The sequence below is a fragment of the Gallus gallus genome, chromosome 10 (assembly GCF_016699485.2).
Source record: "Gallus gallus isolate bGalGal1 chromosome 10, bGalGal1.mat.broiler.GRCg7b, whole genome shotgun sequence".
Taxonomy (NCBI): Eukaryota; Metazoa; Chordata; class Aves; order Galliformes; family Phasianidae; genus Gallus; species Gallus gallus.
The window spans coordinates 1,902,344-1,919,706 of record NC_052541.1 but is presented as its reverse complement, the minus strand read 5'-3'; the positions used below and the strand labels follow the sequence as shown (position 1 = coordinate 1,919,706).

Genomic DNA, 17,363 nt, shown 5'->3' with positions numbered 1-17,363 from the left:
AAGAATTCCTCCAGACCACATTACACTAGGAGCTGCAGCAGTGCCTCATCCAGGCCTTCCTTCGTTTCAGTAGCAGTTCCATTTGGAAGCCCAGAACTTGATAAATTCAAGGTGCAATAAAACTTTAAAAAGGCAAGAAGGAGACAAAAAATGGGAACAATCTCTCAAGTGAAATTCTTCTCCATTCTCTGATATATTGATAAGAAGCAAATCACATTACTCAAATGCAGCTCCACAGTTTGTCGTCTCAGTTTTTGACAGGTTTGTGTAATGTTACAAACAAGTTAGGGAACAGTTAACAGCCTTCTGCTGCTGCTCTTGAGGTCTCCTGCTCACTAACCAGCCTGTGCTTTTTCTAAAAATATTAAAATGAAGGTTTGAAAATGTAATTTCTATGAAGATCCAAATGAGGAGTAATACATCTAAAATAGGGGGTACTTAAGGGAGGAGGAATGGAAAAAAGAAGGAAAGTCAGATCCACGTGACGTTAGCCTCAAGGCAGCACACAGGCACCTTTTACACAAGCAACTCATTACAACCAAGCAAACTACACACAAAGCTCAAAGCCAAGTGCAATCAAATACAAAGCTAAACGGAAGAAGGGGAATCAAAAAACAAATGGATTCACTTGGGAAAAAAGACAGTAGATGAAATAAATATTTCAGTGAACAGTCTCTGAATGGCCATACAAAACCAATAAATCCTTACGATGAAACTGCCACTGTCACTTCACACCTTTCAGTTCTCTGCATTTCCATTCTCTCAATAAAAGATTTATGAAAGCTTTAACAAAGGAGTAATAAAGAGTGACTGGGGAAGACAAGATTGCCACAGGAGCATTTTTAAGTTAGTATCACCATATTTTTCACTAAAATACACAGGAATTTCTCTTTCCAAGACAAATTACACATACAGTTCTGGAAAAAAAATGGTATTAAAAAAGAACAACAATTGTTTCACAAAAGCTATCGCAACCCTTCACCCTTCTTAAGGCATAACTGACACTTCAGTATCAAAGCCAGATTTGCATTTCAAAAACCAATTAAAAAGCATGCTGCAGTAAGGTACTGATTAAAAAGATCTCGTGGCTTTACATATATTAGCCACTTGCTTTGACTTGCCCTAGTTCAAACCCACCCTAGTAACAGCAACCCCCATAAATGAGATGGTTATACAACTGCCATCCTTCAAAATCTCCCTCCATCACCCTGATGCTGATGCTGTCACATTGCAGCTCGTAAGGAACAACAAAAAAAACCAACTACTTTTAAAAATAAATCAAGAGTTTCACAAATCCACTTCAGAGCACTCTACTGGCTCTGCTTGCACAGCAAGACAACAAGAAACAACGAAGGAAAGAAACACAGGCAATGACAATCTCAACCAGCATTTGCTGGAAAGAACCAACTAGAGGAACACAGACTTCATTGGGAAAAGGGCAAATGTATCCTGAAACTGCTGATCACTGAAGAAAACTAACAAGTTTCCTGCTGTTTGCAAGTTTAACAACCAGAGGTTTCCTACCGGAAGCATGGTAGAATGGTAAATAATGTACTATCCATTTGCAATAGCATGAAATTTCAGGTTCCAGACAAACCGTATTGATCAGAGTATTTGTCATGCTGTAATCCTTAGGAAATGATCAACTTCTTTAGGAATCCCAGGGCTGCCACACAAAAATGTTGATGGTGCACTCGCAAAAACCTGCAGAGCAAAGGCTTCTCATCTGCTCGCGCGTATGGAAAAGGTTCCTTAAAAACACATTGTCAAACGCACGGCAAACTTGCCAATCCATGCCACCATCAATTTCCCCACACCATGACAAGTTTATAGCATTGTGTCACAAACATAAATCGAAGCGAGAAGCCAAGAAAGCAGCTCTCTAACAAAAAGCATTCAGTCACTGTCTAATCACTCCACACAGGTATTCAGTGTGTGTGTTTGGTTGGGTTTCTTCATGCAGCGGTTGACTAAGCACCTCTGTCACCTTGCAGCACCTTGCATCATCAATTCCTGCCGTCATATTGGCAAGAGCGTTGCTTTCCAATGTTCAGTGGTTTTAGACTCATCAAATTATAATGAGAGTCTTTTTAATCATTCACAAAGTTATGAAAATTTATCAGCCCGTTTACAGCAGATGCACTACAGGTAGATTGCTCAGCATTATCTCTTAGATGTAAGAGAAAATCCAATTATTTAAGATTAAAAGCTCAAAACACCATATATGTGATGCAACACCAGTTGGTTTTACTGATTTTTCTGTGCCCTGGCCTCTCTTACTCATCAGAATTTGTCATTTCCAGGTAATGAAGTTATTTAATGATTAAGTGGTAGCTAAAACGTGCATAATATTCCTTGTTGAAGAAATAAGTGCATCACAGCACAACACCAGCACATACTATCGGAATTCAACATAACACCACTCAATTACGGAGAAAATGAGCTGCCTCCCACTGTTACCTGAGAGCAAGGAGAGACCTCACCACGCTAACCATCCCCACAGCTAATGCATCTCAAAAGCTTCTAATTACAGCAAAGGTGGGGAAAAAGGAATGTTTAAAACACACCTGATAAAACTGCAGAATTTCAATGAGCTCACTGAAAGCAACATAGTGCATGTAAAGCTAAATAGTCCACCCCTCACTACAAACCTTCAGCAGCCCCTTCTCTCTTGCCCTCGGAGGACCTAACACGGCCAAGCTCTTGGCACTGACCAGGTTTGCAGCTGAGGGGGAGGGCAGAAGGCAGTGCAGGAGGAGCACCAACAGAACGTGGCTAGCCCAGAACACAAAAAACCTTTTTTGTCCCACTAAGTTGATGATCACTCTGCCTATACACGTGTTCAGATCAATGTCAGGGAAGACAGAACTATTCATGGAATAAACATCTGTATTAACTTGGATTAGACAATTGTTTATGGCTTTCCAGTATAGATTTTTTTTAAAAAAAACAAACCTCACTAGGGTTTATTTGTAATTAGTACCAGGCTTTTGAAGATTTCACCCTTTTAGAAACCACCATTCACAGCAGCATTTTCTACACTGACACAGGAAACACGAACTGGAAGTTTCTACGACATTTTGGACTACCTTCCTTTTTAATGCCATTAAGCCAACCCAATGACCATGTGGGGCAGAAGCAAGACACTGAGCCTCCTCCTGTGGAAAGCAGCAGAACTGAACACAAAAACAGCAGTGTAAGAAGGCGGTAATTGCCTGAGATAAGTGCTAGAACTGCTTTTATTGTCCTTATTGCAAGGAAGTCAGAAATGTATTTCTCATTCAGAGAGACTCTGAAAGTCACTCCTTTAAAGTATTAAAAAAAAAAAAAAAAAACCCGCAGTATTTTATTTGCAACATTCCCCATGTTTCACAAGGCTGCAAGCTAGCTTAATAGAAACAACATCTGAATATAAATGACAATGAGCAGCAGCTCTGGGAGATGCTGCAGCACTAGTCAGGAAGAATTCATTACCTGGAGACATTTATTAAGCAAAGGAAAAAAACTGTTTGAAAGGCTGGCAAACATCATTAGAGAAACAAAAGAATATTGCTTCATGGGCTTTTCTTCCTGGTTACATCACCTTAGCTTATCTTTTCTGATAGTTTCTGAACTCTCGCTCTTACAGGTGATTCTAAGCCTCCTCCACTTATCGTTTACAAAGCATTTCTACGATCTGACCCTCTTGAGTCCTGATATAAGCAACAAGAAGCAAATGCCCTTCTACAAGCACACCATGTTCCCAGTCAAATTCTTAACACCTACCTGCAAAAAACCAACTGCTTATCAAACCCACTCACACCTGGTACTGAAGAAACAGAAAAATACAGCCCCCCAGCATCCATGCCTTCTCCTTCAGTCCTCCAGGGCTTCCACATCCAGCTTTTAGAAGTTTCCCTAATGTTTTATGGTGTGGAGGGCAGATAAATCTCAGTATAAAAGCCCCCAGAGAAACCAATCTTTAAGGATATTTATACATTAAGAAAGTAGAAGCCCACTCTTTTCAAAAACAAACCAACAACACAAACCTCATTCTAAGGTGTGGCAGATATCCATAGTGATTACACATTCCTGACACTACTCTTAATCCATTCATTTTAATTTTTCTCATCTTCAGTATTTTCTAAGAAAGCTGCTTTTACTAATTACATTTAGTTTAAAAAAAGGGGGGGGGGGGGATACATACAGTCCTAGTTTCATTGACAAGAGATGATACTAACTTCTTTCTTGGAATAAGCTTTCTCTTTATTGCAATAGTACACATCCACATGATCGTGCTCATTGTTGTACTCGAAGAAAAAACCAAGTCCTTACCTGCCACCGTGAGCTTTGCTGTTCTGCTTACAATGCTCCCCAGGCTTTCCACAGTTGCCACGCACTGATAATATCCTTCATCGGGTTTATTATGCTTGGAATGCACCACACTGTTTATTAATAAAGACCCATCTGGCAGCAACTGGCGACGGTCATCTGAGACCAAGTTTAGAAGAGTTCCATCTTTCTTCCATTCGATCTTCGGAGGAGTTTCACAATAAGATGAGCAGTTCATTATAACAGATGCCCCACGAACTGACAGAATGTCCATTGGCTCCACCAGGAAGTAAAAAGGAGTGAAGGTTCTCACTACGGACCCTATAAAAGACATACCAAATGATTTCAGGGTTAGCCTTCCACATGTTTTAAAACATAAAGCGCATTTTCTTTTAAAGGCATTTTAACATGTGTGGGAGCCATCATTGCTCACAGTGCTCATCACTCCTCAGCAACAGGCTGGTCTGCATGACGTTACTGTCTGCTTTGATAACTCACACCCATGACCTCTTGGAATTGAAACAAAACTTTTCATGCCAAAGCCATTCTGGTTTGCTCATTCTGGAACCCACGGTTAGCAGTCCCAAGCAACCCATTACACAGAAACCTGCTTCATCAACACACACAAAACTAATGCACATGCCTGAATAACATAATATACAAACAGTATGTAGTTTTACGACTTTTTTCTTGCCTTCCATGGCAGGGATGCCAGGAACAGCAGTGTGGTCATTTCCCTTGTGTAACAAACATTAAGAAACATGAAGAGTAATTCAGCCCTTGAGAGAAAAACTCTCCAATTCTGAGCTTAACACATCACGCAAGTGCCATAAAACATTTTTTTTTACTTCTATTTTGGCTCAGGATAAACTTGATTACTTTTCCATTTTAAGTATTCCCAAACAGACATCTATAATTAACATCTACTTTCCATTAAAAAGTGAATTTTAATTACTGTATTTGTAGCATGTTTGGTCCAGCAGAAAGACGGCATGTCACTATCGCTTGGAGTGTCTTAATTTAATCACCCATAGAAAACAGAAAGAACAAAGTTTTTTCCAAGGAAGAACAGTTTTACAAATCACCAAAGGTTGATCTGGGAGAAAATGTGGTCATTTCATCGTGCTTTAAATAAACTAATAATAATCTAAAGCCAAAGTAACATCAAGGCTCCTGTCTTGTACTCTGGCACTCTTCCTCCACCTGGGGGATGGGGTGCACATGTACAAAGCATCATGGTAATACAGACAGGACTATTACTACCTATCTTCCAGCAAACTAGAAATGAGCTAACAAAAACCTGCCTGCTTTACAAAGAATTATTTACTGGCCATCTACAAGACACTAGGCAGTTTAAAGACCAGAAAGGCAAGGCTATCCTTTAACTTCTTTCTTGTTTCTTTCTTTTAAAAATAGCCCAAGTATTTGTCACCATTAAGCTATTTGTTAGTATGTGCTCCAAAGCAAACATGGGAGAATACATTCGGTCTTTCAAGTCCCGATGTAGTTCTCACACAGGAAAATAAGAGTCTTGAATTTGTGCTTGGGGCATTGCTTCTCAATTCCATACCAATTTCAAGCTGAACATTCAGACGCTATAGTAAACAAGTGACCAAAAACCTGTCCTCTGCTGAACCACATGGGTAGCTGCAGTGTGGTTTGCAGTGGGCGTTTGTGTAGGAGGGCTTCCTGTGAACCAGGTTACTTGACCTCGCAGTAAGCAACACACAGTACCTCAAGGATGTGGTTTTCCTTTTAGACAAGTCCAAGAATTTAAAGGTGATCTGTAAGGCATCGTTAAAAAATGGTTCAAATGCAATCACAGACACAAACTGAAGCACGGAAAACCTTTACTTGTAAAGAAAGGCTGTCCTGTAAGCATCTTAGCTTCCTCAGTCCCTTGGGGTTTTGGTTTTAAGAGATTTACCTCCTCAAATGGCCTTAATTAACAAATTGACAAGGTTCCCTCTATCACTGAGCCGCACAGAAAAGTCTCCTGCCTCCAAAGAGACTCCAGCTGCCCTGGGGAGAGGGGCTCAGCCTCCTGCACTGACAGATTGTCTCCTTCCTTGTGATTCACGGAGACCTGGGACGAGGCAGGAGGAGCTGCGTGAAAGGAACGGCAGATAGATTACACTTCTGTAGGTTCTATCATTCCTGTATTCTTCTACCTTCAAGAATTCAAAGACGAATTAAGAACAGAAAGACTGAGGTTTCCCTAGTGACAGCTGCAGTCTCAGACAAGATTAGATTTGCTATGTCAGTATCCAAATCCTTGAGATTTGGTCCTTCCTGAGGATAAAAAGCAGAAACAAAACAAAAGCCAGAGCAAATTACAAAATTCCTACGTGCTTGATTTGAGCACACACACACCTGTGAGCACATACTTTGTGCGAAGAGTCCTGAGTTTCAGCACTCAAACGGCAAGAAAAACCAAACTCACGAGCAGCACGAAAACAGTTTTAAACGTTTACCAGCACAATCTCAACCATCACTCCAGAAACTTAAAGCTGTTGTTTTCATTTAAAAATTCAGCCTTACTGTCCCTGGGTCTCCCAGCAGGAAGCCTTCCACCCAAGCCAAGCTGTCAATTCTCTTCCCTCCACTTACAAACTTTGTTTTTTTCCAAGATCCCTACCAGAACAATCACAATGCACTCAGTTTTGTTTTTCCATGCTTAAGAGTTTTCAAATAAAACCTAAGAACACAGGAGGAAAAAAAAAAAAAAAGGAAAGAAAAATCACTAGGAAGTGACAAAAGGCACTTTTAGCCAAAGTTCACTTGGGAAGAGCTCGCTGAGCATCTGTGCACCCACTTTTCCCCAGGCTGTTTACTAGCCTAGACCTAGCATTTTTCATTTACACTCTTCCTGTGGTCGAGATTCCTGGCTTTTCTCACCTCCTGTAAGAGTCAGTTCTGCACAAAAGCCCAGCAATTGCAACCTTATTTCTTCATTCTGCAGGTCAGCACAAGTGCAGCAAGCAGGCTGAAACTCAACTCCACTTCTACTTTTTATTTTTTAATCAAGATGAAAAGAAGAGGTCTTGCACCTCATTGCCAGTTCATACACTTGAGAGGCAGCCGACAGACTAAGCTATATTTGTTAGCTGCATGCATGTTTCCCTATGCCACTTCCCCTTGAAAACATGAGGCTGGCTTCCAGTTTGCCTTCTCCGGGCCTCACTGCAGGCTGGAGCAGATCAAGTCTACTGACGGGCTCCAGTTATTCTGGAAGCAATGAGGTGCCCACAGAAATAACACTGCAGAGGATATCAAGAGAGTATGTGCCAAAACAGCACAGAAGGGATGAGAGACTTTCAAGAAAGCAGATGCTCAGCCAGGTTTCAGAGGTAACGTTAAAAAGGTTTGCCAAAAAAAAGCCTGTGAAGACACTGCACTGTCTGCTTTAACTGCACAGAAGCAGTGGATAAAAAAGCAGTAGGGTTGGTAAATACATAAGCTCGATGGTAAAGGAGATGAAGTTAGACAGCATGGAGAATTTTCCAGCCCACACTCTAAGAAAAGTTTTGCAGTTTCGAGTTTGGGCACTCCAAGAAGCACTGGTAGAGCTGCATCTACACTCCAGCCAAGCAAGTTCACACCTCATTTAACCCTTGGTTCAGCACAGGGATGCTTTGTACATACAAGAGCTTAATAAGCACTCCCTTCTGTCAAAGAGCCACTTCTCCCACCCCGTCAACCTACTGATCACTCAGTTAAATGGCACCACGTTATTAAGGACTGGATTGGCAGATTTTGAGGAGGGTGTCCTTCCTCTTTCCATGTAAGCAGCTTGATTTGTGTTAACGTTGGCCCAAGAAACCTAAACAAAAATAACTCTGGTCTTTTCCTTAGGCTTTGCATATCTAGCTCCTTCAGTCATCTCAAAGGCTGCATCACAGGGCTCTGACAATTCTCCAAATGTGCTACAGCTGCCTAATGCTCCTCTCCTAAGGACTGTGCCCAAAACATGACTGAGTGCTCCAGCAGAGACAAGCTCGGTGGTAAGCAAAGACACAGTGCCATTTCACATCCTTTGGAAGCTCTACAAGGTCTTTCATCATCCCTCCCAAGACACAGACAGTGGGGTTTACAGCAGAAGCACAGCACCACTGACTGCACGGGTCTGTGATCCCACCGCTCCCAAAATCCCTCAATCCTTTTCTCGGAAACTGCCATGAAGTTGGTTCTTTGCCATTTAATGTTTGACTAGCTGATTACTCCTGCCTAACTGCATTAACTTGCTTTTGGCTCCTCCAGATTTTCCTCATTCCAAAAAAAGTGTACTGAGCTTGAACCTTGTCCTCCTCCTTTCAGCTTTACGTGGTGTGAAAATTTAACAAATATAGCTTACTCTGTCACATGGGCTGTGAATGAAAGACATCTAATAGAAATTACTCAGAACACACAAGTGCAAAATCTCCCACAAAACAGCTTTCATCACCATCAGTTCTCCTGGGACTTATCCAGCCCTTTTCACGACCATCCTATGGCAGTGAAGTTCAGCTCTCCCTCCCCCCTTCATTAGGAAAGTGTTCTTAGATGGTTGGTGGTAGAGGAAAGATTATCATCATCTTTCTTCCACAATACTTTTTAAATGCAAACTGGAGAGGTCTGAAATACTTCCAGCTAAGCTGACTGCATTTCTGTGCCCCTAGCTCATTCTCTTTCCCCATTCAATGGCTTTACATTGGAAGAAGGTAGATTTAGACTAGGTCTTAGGAATTAATTCTTTGTTGTGAGGGCAGTGAGACACTGGAACAGGCTGCCCAGAGAGGCTGTGGATGCCTCCTCCCTGGAAGTACTCAAGGCCAGGCTGGATGGGGCTGTGAGCAACCTGGGCTAGAGAGAGGGGTCCCTGCCTAGAGCAATGGGGGTGGAACTACATGATCATAAAGGTCTGTTCCAACCCAAACCCTTCTATGATTCTGATTTGAAATATTTGGGGTTTTCACAGCCCTGCTCACCTCTTCACAAATACCCAGAATTAAACAGCAGTTCAGAAATTGCTTTGGCCAAGATGAAACTCAGCACACACGTGGCCAATCCAAATGTAACCAAGCAGTACTTCTAAGCTGTCCTTTGTCTGCCCTAAGAGCCAGCTCTCAGGGTTAGGACTGCTCTTCTCACTGAAAGGGACCAAAGAAAGCACATTTGGGACATTACACTGACTTAACAAGATTAAGATGAATCTGCCCAATCCCTCCTTACAGCGTGCTTCCCTCAAGACCACGACAAGGCATTTAAACCCCAAAAGGGAAGTTTTAATATACCACCTTCCCATTACAGGATCTGAAAGCAACTAGGTAGGACATACAGAGCTCAGTCACTCTTTCTAAACATTGCACGTTCAAAGGTGCAAAAAAGAAATCCCAAACTTCCTTCAGCCTTTTCTTTTCTCCCTGCTAACATACCTACAGAGGGATCATTATGATTTTTCTCATGTTCTGGTGGATCCTTCGCACTGTGTGCAGTGGTACATCTGCAGGTGAGGTACATTGGCCAGAAGAGACAGGCCAAAACGGGTGTACCTTCTTTAGTAAATTTAAAAGGAGAACTGGCTTCAATGAATGAAGAGAAAGCTGAGGTACTGAATGAGTTCTTTGCCTCGGTCTTCACTGGTGGCCAGGATTCCAGTCTTTCTCACGTCCCTGAGCCCTGCACCCCCAAGCCTCCAGGTGGGGACCAGGGGGGTAAATCCCCCCCCACTGTAAGGGCAGAGCAAGTCCGAGACTACCTCATGAGACTGGATGAGTACAAGTCTTTGGGGCCGGATGGTGTGCATCCCAGGGTTCTGAAGGAGCTGCCTGAGGTGGTTGCCGAGCCGCTCTCCATCATATCTGAGAAGTCATGGCTGTCAGGAGAGGTCCCAGACAACTGGAGGAAGGGTTATGTCACTCCCATTTACAAGAAAGGGAGCAAGGAGTACCCGGGGAACTACAGGCCGGTGAGTCTCACCTCTGTGCCTGGGAAGATCATGGAACAGATCCTCCTGGACGACATGCTCAATCGCATGAGGAATGAGCATGTGATCCGAGAGAGCCAGCATGGCTTCACCAGGGGAAGGTCATGCTTAACCAATCTTGTGGCCTTCTATGATGGAAAGATGGCGTTGGTGGATGAGGGGAAGGCGACTGATGTCATTTACCTGGACTTGACCAAGGCCTTTGACATGGTCCCCCACCACATCCTTATCTCCAAATTGGAGGGATGTGGATTCAATGGGTGGACCACTTGTTGGATAAGAAATTGGTTGAAAGGCCACAGACAGAGGGTGGTGATCAATGGTTCTATGTCCAGGTGGAGGCCGGTAACAAGCGGAGTCCCCCAGGGGTCTGTCTTGGGACCGGTGCTCTTTAACATCTTTATCAATGACATCAACAATGGAATAGAGTGCACCCTCAGCAAATTTGCTGACGACACCAAGCTGAGTGGTGCAGTTGACACGGAGGAAGGAAGGGATGCCATTCAGAGGGACCTTGACAGACTTGAAAGGTGGGCCCAGGTGAACCTAATGAGGTTCAACATGGCAGAGTGCAGGGTTCTGCACTTGGGCCGGAGGAACCCCAGGCATCTATACAGACTGGAGGGAGCAGTCCTTGAGAGCAGCTCTGCAGAGAAGGACCTGGGGGTCCTGATGGATGACAAACTTAACATGAGCCAGCAGTGTGCTCTTGCAGCTTGGAAAGAAAATGGTATCCTGGGCTCCATCGTGAGAGGGGTGGCCAGCAGGGACAGGGAGGTGATGGTCCCTCTCTACTCTGCTCTTGTGAGGCCCCATCTGGAGTACTGTGTCCAGGTATGGAGCCCCCAGTAGAAGAAAGACAGAAAGCTGTTGGGGAGGGTCCAGAGGAGGGCCACAAGGATGATCAGGGGGCTAGAGCACCTCCCCTACGAGGACAGGCTGAGGGAGCTGGGCTTATTCAGCCTGGAGAAGAGAAGGCTGTAGGGTGACCTCATTGCAGCCTTTCAGTACCTGAAGGGAGCCTATAAACAGGAAGGGAGTCAACTCTTTGAAAGGGTAGATAACAGCAGGACAAGGGGGAACAGTTTTAAGTTGAAAGAGGGAAGATTTAGGTTGGATGTTAGGGGGAAGTTCTTTACCAGGAGAGTGGTGAGGTGCTGGAACAGGCTGCCCAGAGAGGTTGTGGATGCCCCGTCTCTGGAGGTGTTCAAGGCCAGGTTGGATGGGGCCCTGGGGAACCTGGTCTAGTAAATGGGGAGGTTGGAGATTCGTGATCCTTGAGGTCCCTTCCAACTCAGGCCATTCTGTGATTCTGTGATTCCCAGCATAGCAAACGTTCCAGTGAGAAGAAGCATCCCTCCATTAGCCAGCTCATTGCTGAAAGACATGAACGGTCTGGCAGAGCAAAGTAAATCACACAACTGCCTGACATAAGCCTTGCAGAAGTGGTGGCATTCTGGAAAATAACCTCAGACAAACACCCTGAGCTCACACTTCTCCTTAGTTCATTTGAACTACCTCCCACCAGCACACATGGTAGCAATATGTGGCAGGAGAGAGAATTCTCTGCTACTGGTGCTGTAGGTTCAATTCAAATCCGTTGCTGCCACCAGAACTATTTGGGACTGATGTGTTCCTGGCAATGGCCATCAACCACCTTCAAACAGAGGACTTGAATCTCAAAGTACCAGAATGGAACACTGTCTCATTCCAGTTCACAGGGATTGAGGCAATGGCAATCCAAAAAGAAAAAGTGAAGCATGGGTATAATTTCAGAATTACTTTCCAACTAGAATAAGTTAGGGAAACCAAAAATCACTCATCAAAAGTACAGGATTCGAGTAACACCCAAGGACTCAGATGTTGGCAAGAGAAATACAGGGCTCTGATGAAGGAAGATTACTTACATTTATGATGTTTCAATGGGAAGGCATGATACTTATCCTTCAGATTCAAAGCAACTGACAAGTAAATATGTAATATCCTTGAAAACTGATGCTCAAAATAAAAGTATTAGACAAAGTCCTCACCAGACTGGCAGGAACTACTGCAGAGTCCTTTTTTGTGTGTTCCAAGGCAACGACAGAAGATCCAAGCTCTCTTGCTGCAGGACTGAACTTTTAAAACCCTTTTCACCAGAATGTAATTAACACACTCACCAGCCCTCGGAATCCTAAAAACAGTCACCTAGACCACATGAAAAGCTGTCTTCAGGAGTTACACGAATGGATTTTAACTCAAGATGCTACAAACATTGTTCTTTGAAAGCTGCCAATGAGAGCTCACCGTGAACTTGCTTTGTGGTTTTGTTAAAATATTCACTGCTAAGAAGCGCATTAACTGTATGGGTAAACTGCTATATGCATTAGTCTCTCCATAAATGTATGTATTATGAGCAGGTTGGTATTTTTTTTTTCCCCTGGCAACATCAGAAACATTCTGCGCTGGCCAACAAGCAATGTTTGTATATGATAATATGCCATAGCAGAACTAAGGTACAGACAAAAACAGAGATTCTTCTTAATACCGTATTTTTTCCCTTTGTAGTAGAATACAGACGGCCTGACCAAGTCAAACTGCACTCCATGACTGCATACCCACCAGAGATTTCTTACGATTATTTTTGAAGCACTCCCAAAGCCCAGTAACACACACAGTGGCTCTGAAGTTCACTCTCGGTGTAAAACCAAGAACAATGTCTCCAAATTGCATTCTCTAAACTCCATTTCATTTCTTTCTTTGCAAAGGCTCTACAATACATAAATTATGAGACAAAAATGGTATTGCACTTAAGCATCAAGAAAAAAACCAAGAAGCGTAAGAGCTCGCCATGGCTGCAGATAGATGGCATAAATCCTGCGGGTGCTTTAATAACTCCAAAGGAATGCTGACAGTGGAACCTACAAGAGCAAATGATGTAACATTATAAAATAAGTAATGCCATGTATAAATCTAGACTTTCCCAGACTTACTAGATTCCTTTCTCCTTCAGTACAAGCAGATTTCCTCTTTTAATGATTTAATACACTATAACAAAGATATCCATCAAAAAGAGTAACTCATCCCTGTCCCTATGTCATTAAGCAGTGTGGGCTAGCCATGATAACTGAAGAATGATGTGGGGGCTCCAATCCACTCCAGACTAGACGGGACGGGGCTACGCCTTCAGGTCTGCAAGGGAGGGGCCTCTACATTTGTGATGTGCAGAAACCTGTAGAGAACCCCTCTCCACCCTTACTAAAATGGGTCTTGCTCCATCCTGCAGAAAGGCAGCAAGGTAACCGCTTGTTCAAGCAAATCCCCTGAAGGAAAAGCATAAAGCTGGGTGCTTCAGCCCTCCTCTTTAGTCGGCCATCTTGTTTGCACGTGTCTTCTTCTAACACAGACCAAGGAGACTGTGCTGAGGGAATACTAACTGCCTGGGATACCACAAAGAAATGGTGTTCCCAGCCGTTCTGCTCAATAAAACCTGACATTTCATGAAATTATGATCCATGGTGAAGAGCCTCTACCCTCATACCAAACAGCCTGTAGCTTGCTGTCACTTCCAGCTCCTGTGGTTTTCAGAAGGCACTCAGATAGAAAAAAAAGTTGTGAAAAAGCATTTCCACACATCATGCTGTAATGGCTCAAGCTACAGAGTTGAACAGCTTTCAACACTGTGTTGAATACAAAAGTCAAGGTACTCATCATCACAATGCAAATTCATACAGCAGAGAAAGAGATAAATTGTTTCAAGGTTCTGTCTTCAGTACAGCTAGGAGTGCACTTGCCCTTCAGGCAGCTCTGTCGGTAAACAAAGAATTAATTCAAGCAAAGCACACTGCGCACTGCAGAGATGCTTTTCCAGTTTTGCCTATACTTCCAGTCACCTTTCTCTTATTAGTGACAAATTATCAGCTTCATCTTAACTGGCCTTCCTTAAAGATCTCAAGCAGGAAATTATAAAACAGCAAAAAATAAATTTAGCCCATTAAAAAAAACACTGTATGCGGAAATAGGACTGAGAACAAAGCACCCAACCAGCATGCTGTGTGCCTGCAGTAAAACAGGGAGAAGTAAGCAGCCATGCATTTAGCCTAACTGCTCCTTCTGTAAGTGATACCATCTCCTCATAAATTATTAAATAATAGGAAGGAAAACAAGATAATGATCAACAGCAAAATCTAAACACAGATTGTAATTTCAAATAGCAAACGTCTTAGGAGATGCATTTATGACTGCTGCTGAGCTGCACGGCCCTTCCGCCGCCTTGAAGGAGTTAGAGATTTTCAGCCGGATTCTGAACACGTGGAAGCAGCTTTCCTATTTACAGCACTGCTGGTTTCAGTTGACTGAAGTCCTGTGACCACAGGTCCCTTAACCGGCCAGGAACAAGCGCTGCCATGCCAAGCCCCAAACCTTATGCTGCTCTACAGAGGGGCTGCAGCTCCCCCACGCTTGAAAAGCAGAGAAGCCTACACTGACCGCTCCTGCTGCAGCTCTATACAGCCCATGTTCCAAGCAGTACACCTATGCAGCTGGCCCAGAATGAAGTCCCAAACAAGGAGATGCTGAACCCTGAGCAGCGTCAGCTGGCCATGCTTCAGAAACCACTTCTATGCACTTTGTATTCCTGGTGTGCAAGGAAGAAGAATCCTTTATAACTGTGCAGAAAAATATCAATTTAGGTGCTGCTTAAAAGCAATCCCTGTGTTATCTAGGAGTCAAATGTAGAAGCTGTGTCTAACAAACCTTGCACACAACGAAAGGAACATCCTTTCAAAGTAATTCTGCTTTTATGATCCCCAAAGGAGATGCAGGTTGGACCACATAATGCCAAGCATTCATTTTTTTTTCCATCAGACCAGTGAAGGACCTACTCTGAATAACCTCACCGGGAAAAATCAGAATAAAAAAGAACTTAAAGGATTTTACAAATTTTTCCTTTCTTTTTTTCGAACAGAACTACCCAAGCTGTTCCTCTCCTCTCAGAAGACCACCAGGCTTCATTCCTACAGCCTCCCCAACCGACACATCCCCTCTAGGACTGCACGGGGCTTTAAAGCGGTGCCATGTTTCACCTGATACAAAAGACAAAATATTCTTTCTTGCCTAAGATATCCTCTTTCTATTGCTATTAATGTCACAAAGAAGCTCAAATGATAATAAGGTAAAGATCTTCTTGACTGAAACTCCAGGGAGAGCTGTTACGTTGCTCACCATCTCCTGGGACAAGCTGTTCAATATGGCTCTAACAGCACAGCTGCAATGCTTTCAGGGAGATGGCTGCCATCCGCAAGGCGCACTCTACCTCAGCAAGGCCTTCTCCAATGTCAAATTTCTCTTCATTCTCATCTGTCAAAATAAGCCACAGTCATTGCCTTTCATGTGAAATTAACAGTATGTCTGAGATTCCTTTCCCCCTTATTCCAGCCCATCTTTAATGCTTTGTATGGCTCTTATTCCCCTGCAATTTTCTTCCCTGTACTTCAAGCAAGAAGCTGAGTGTCTCTGCTTGTAACTTCACAGCCCTGGTTGAAACCTCACCACCACAGCTCCCAGTCTACAGCTGCTGGCTCCCACAGCTTCTGCAGTAACCTGCCTTCAGAGAGATGGTGCGTGCTGTTTTCACATGCCTCCCGGTTGAGCACAAAAAAAAGCAAGGACAGCAAGCAATTTTTCTTTATTTATTTTTGATATTACTATGGTTTCCTTAGGAAAGCACATCAGTGGTGTGGATCAGAGTTCCTTTCTTTTTCCTCTAATTCTGCCAGCAATCATTTTCTTTGCCAAGCTGGTCTGAGAAAAGATTTTTCTACAAAAAAAGTTACAAGAGGTCTCTGTAAAGGCACCTACAAAGGAGAACTTATTTCTGTCCATTGTGAACAATAGTTCTTTGACTTTTCCACAAAAATAGCTCCCATATGCTAGCTAGTGACAGCGCTACGCTGTTAGAGCAGGTGATGAAGGATTTCCATTTTTCCTGCTGGAGAAATGGATTTCCCTCTGTAGAGTTCCAGTCCTCTGGGCATCCAGTACCAAATTTGTTACTTCAGATAGGTGCAATACTGGAAGCAAACAATGGCTTTCAAGGGGTTAAAAACAGAAAATAAGGTCCTGGAAGCTTCCAGTTCAGGTGGTCAGGCAGCAGACTGCTTGTCCCAGTTGCATTTTCAAGCAGGCTGATACTTAAAGATGGTTTAGAACACAAATACTGACACAAATCTCCTACACGTCCCAAGAGGATCTTGCTGAAGCCCATTACTTAAATATTTTCCCAGAAGTAAAGGCACTGAGCATCCGAGGACTCTACATGAAGGGTAAAGCAACAGCAGTATTTCTCAGAAGCCAACGAGGTTATGGGTCACCCAACGGACGCCTCCCACTCATTTCAGGATGCATTTTAAGTTAGACAATGTTGTGCTTTCAGCAAACAACCTGTGTGCAGGATTTCCTTGTCTCTACCCATTCAATTCAGCACTTCAGAGTCATTATGGGGACTGCAAAGCATGCCTGCAGAAGAGTGGGGGGCAGAGGGGAATGCTGCTACAAAGCCAGGAGTGTTCCCCTCACAGAGAACAGTCAGAGGTGAGGCGTGGCAAAGAGAGGAACCAGGTACCTATGGGAAGTTTAAAGCACAAAACGAGTTGAACAATAAAGATGCAAGCAAGAGCCAAACTGAAAGCTGCTGAACATCATTTCCAGCATTTCTTTAGAAAAAAAGACCTCTGGCACACTTTGTGAGAGAAAGAAAACCCTTAACAAATACCTTTAATGTTAGATCAAGCAAGGATTATCTAAGGGGACCAGGAAACAGTAGAACAGTCACATCTGATCAGAGCCAAAAATGCCTTTAACTCAGCATCTTGTCACGGTACAGATGAGAGCAGATACCAGGGAGCACCCGGGAACAGCACACGCACAGCAGAGCTTCCCTGGGTTAGCCAGGAGTGCACTGTGCTCAACGAGGGACACCCAGCAGGAGAGGGCCCTGCTTGTCAGCTCTGCTGCCCCTGGGGAAAAGGAAATATCTGCTGGGACCTCTCAGGCAGTCTGTGAAGCGAGAGTGAAGAAGTGAGAAGGATGTGCCAGGAAGGGGCCTACC

General features: G+C 43.5%; 1 protein-coding gene across 29 annotated transcripts in view; it reads right to left on the bottom strand.

Moving 5' to 3' along the window:
• Nucleotides 1-17,363, bottom strand: part of NEO1 (neogenin 1) — a 279,790-nt gene that overhangs the window by 122,762 nt on the left and 139,665 nt on the right. For all 29 annotated transcript variants that reach the window (XM_040706582.2, XM_046898900.1, XM_046898908.1 and 26 more), the window contains one exon: nt 4,315-4,632. In XM_040706582.2, coding sequence (XP_040562516.1) covers nt 4,315-4,632 — 318 coding nt within the window. The remainder of the gene's footprint in view (nt 1-4,314; nt 4,633-17,363) is intronic.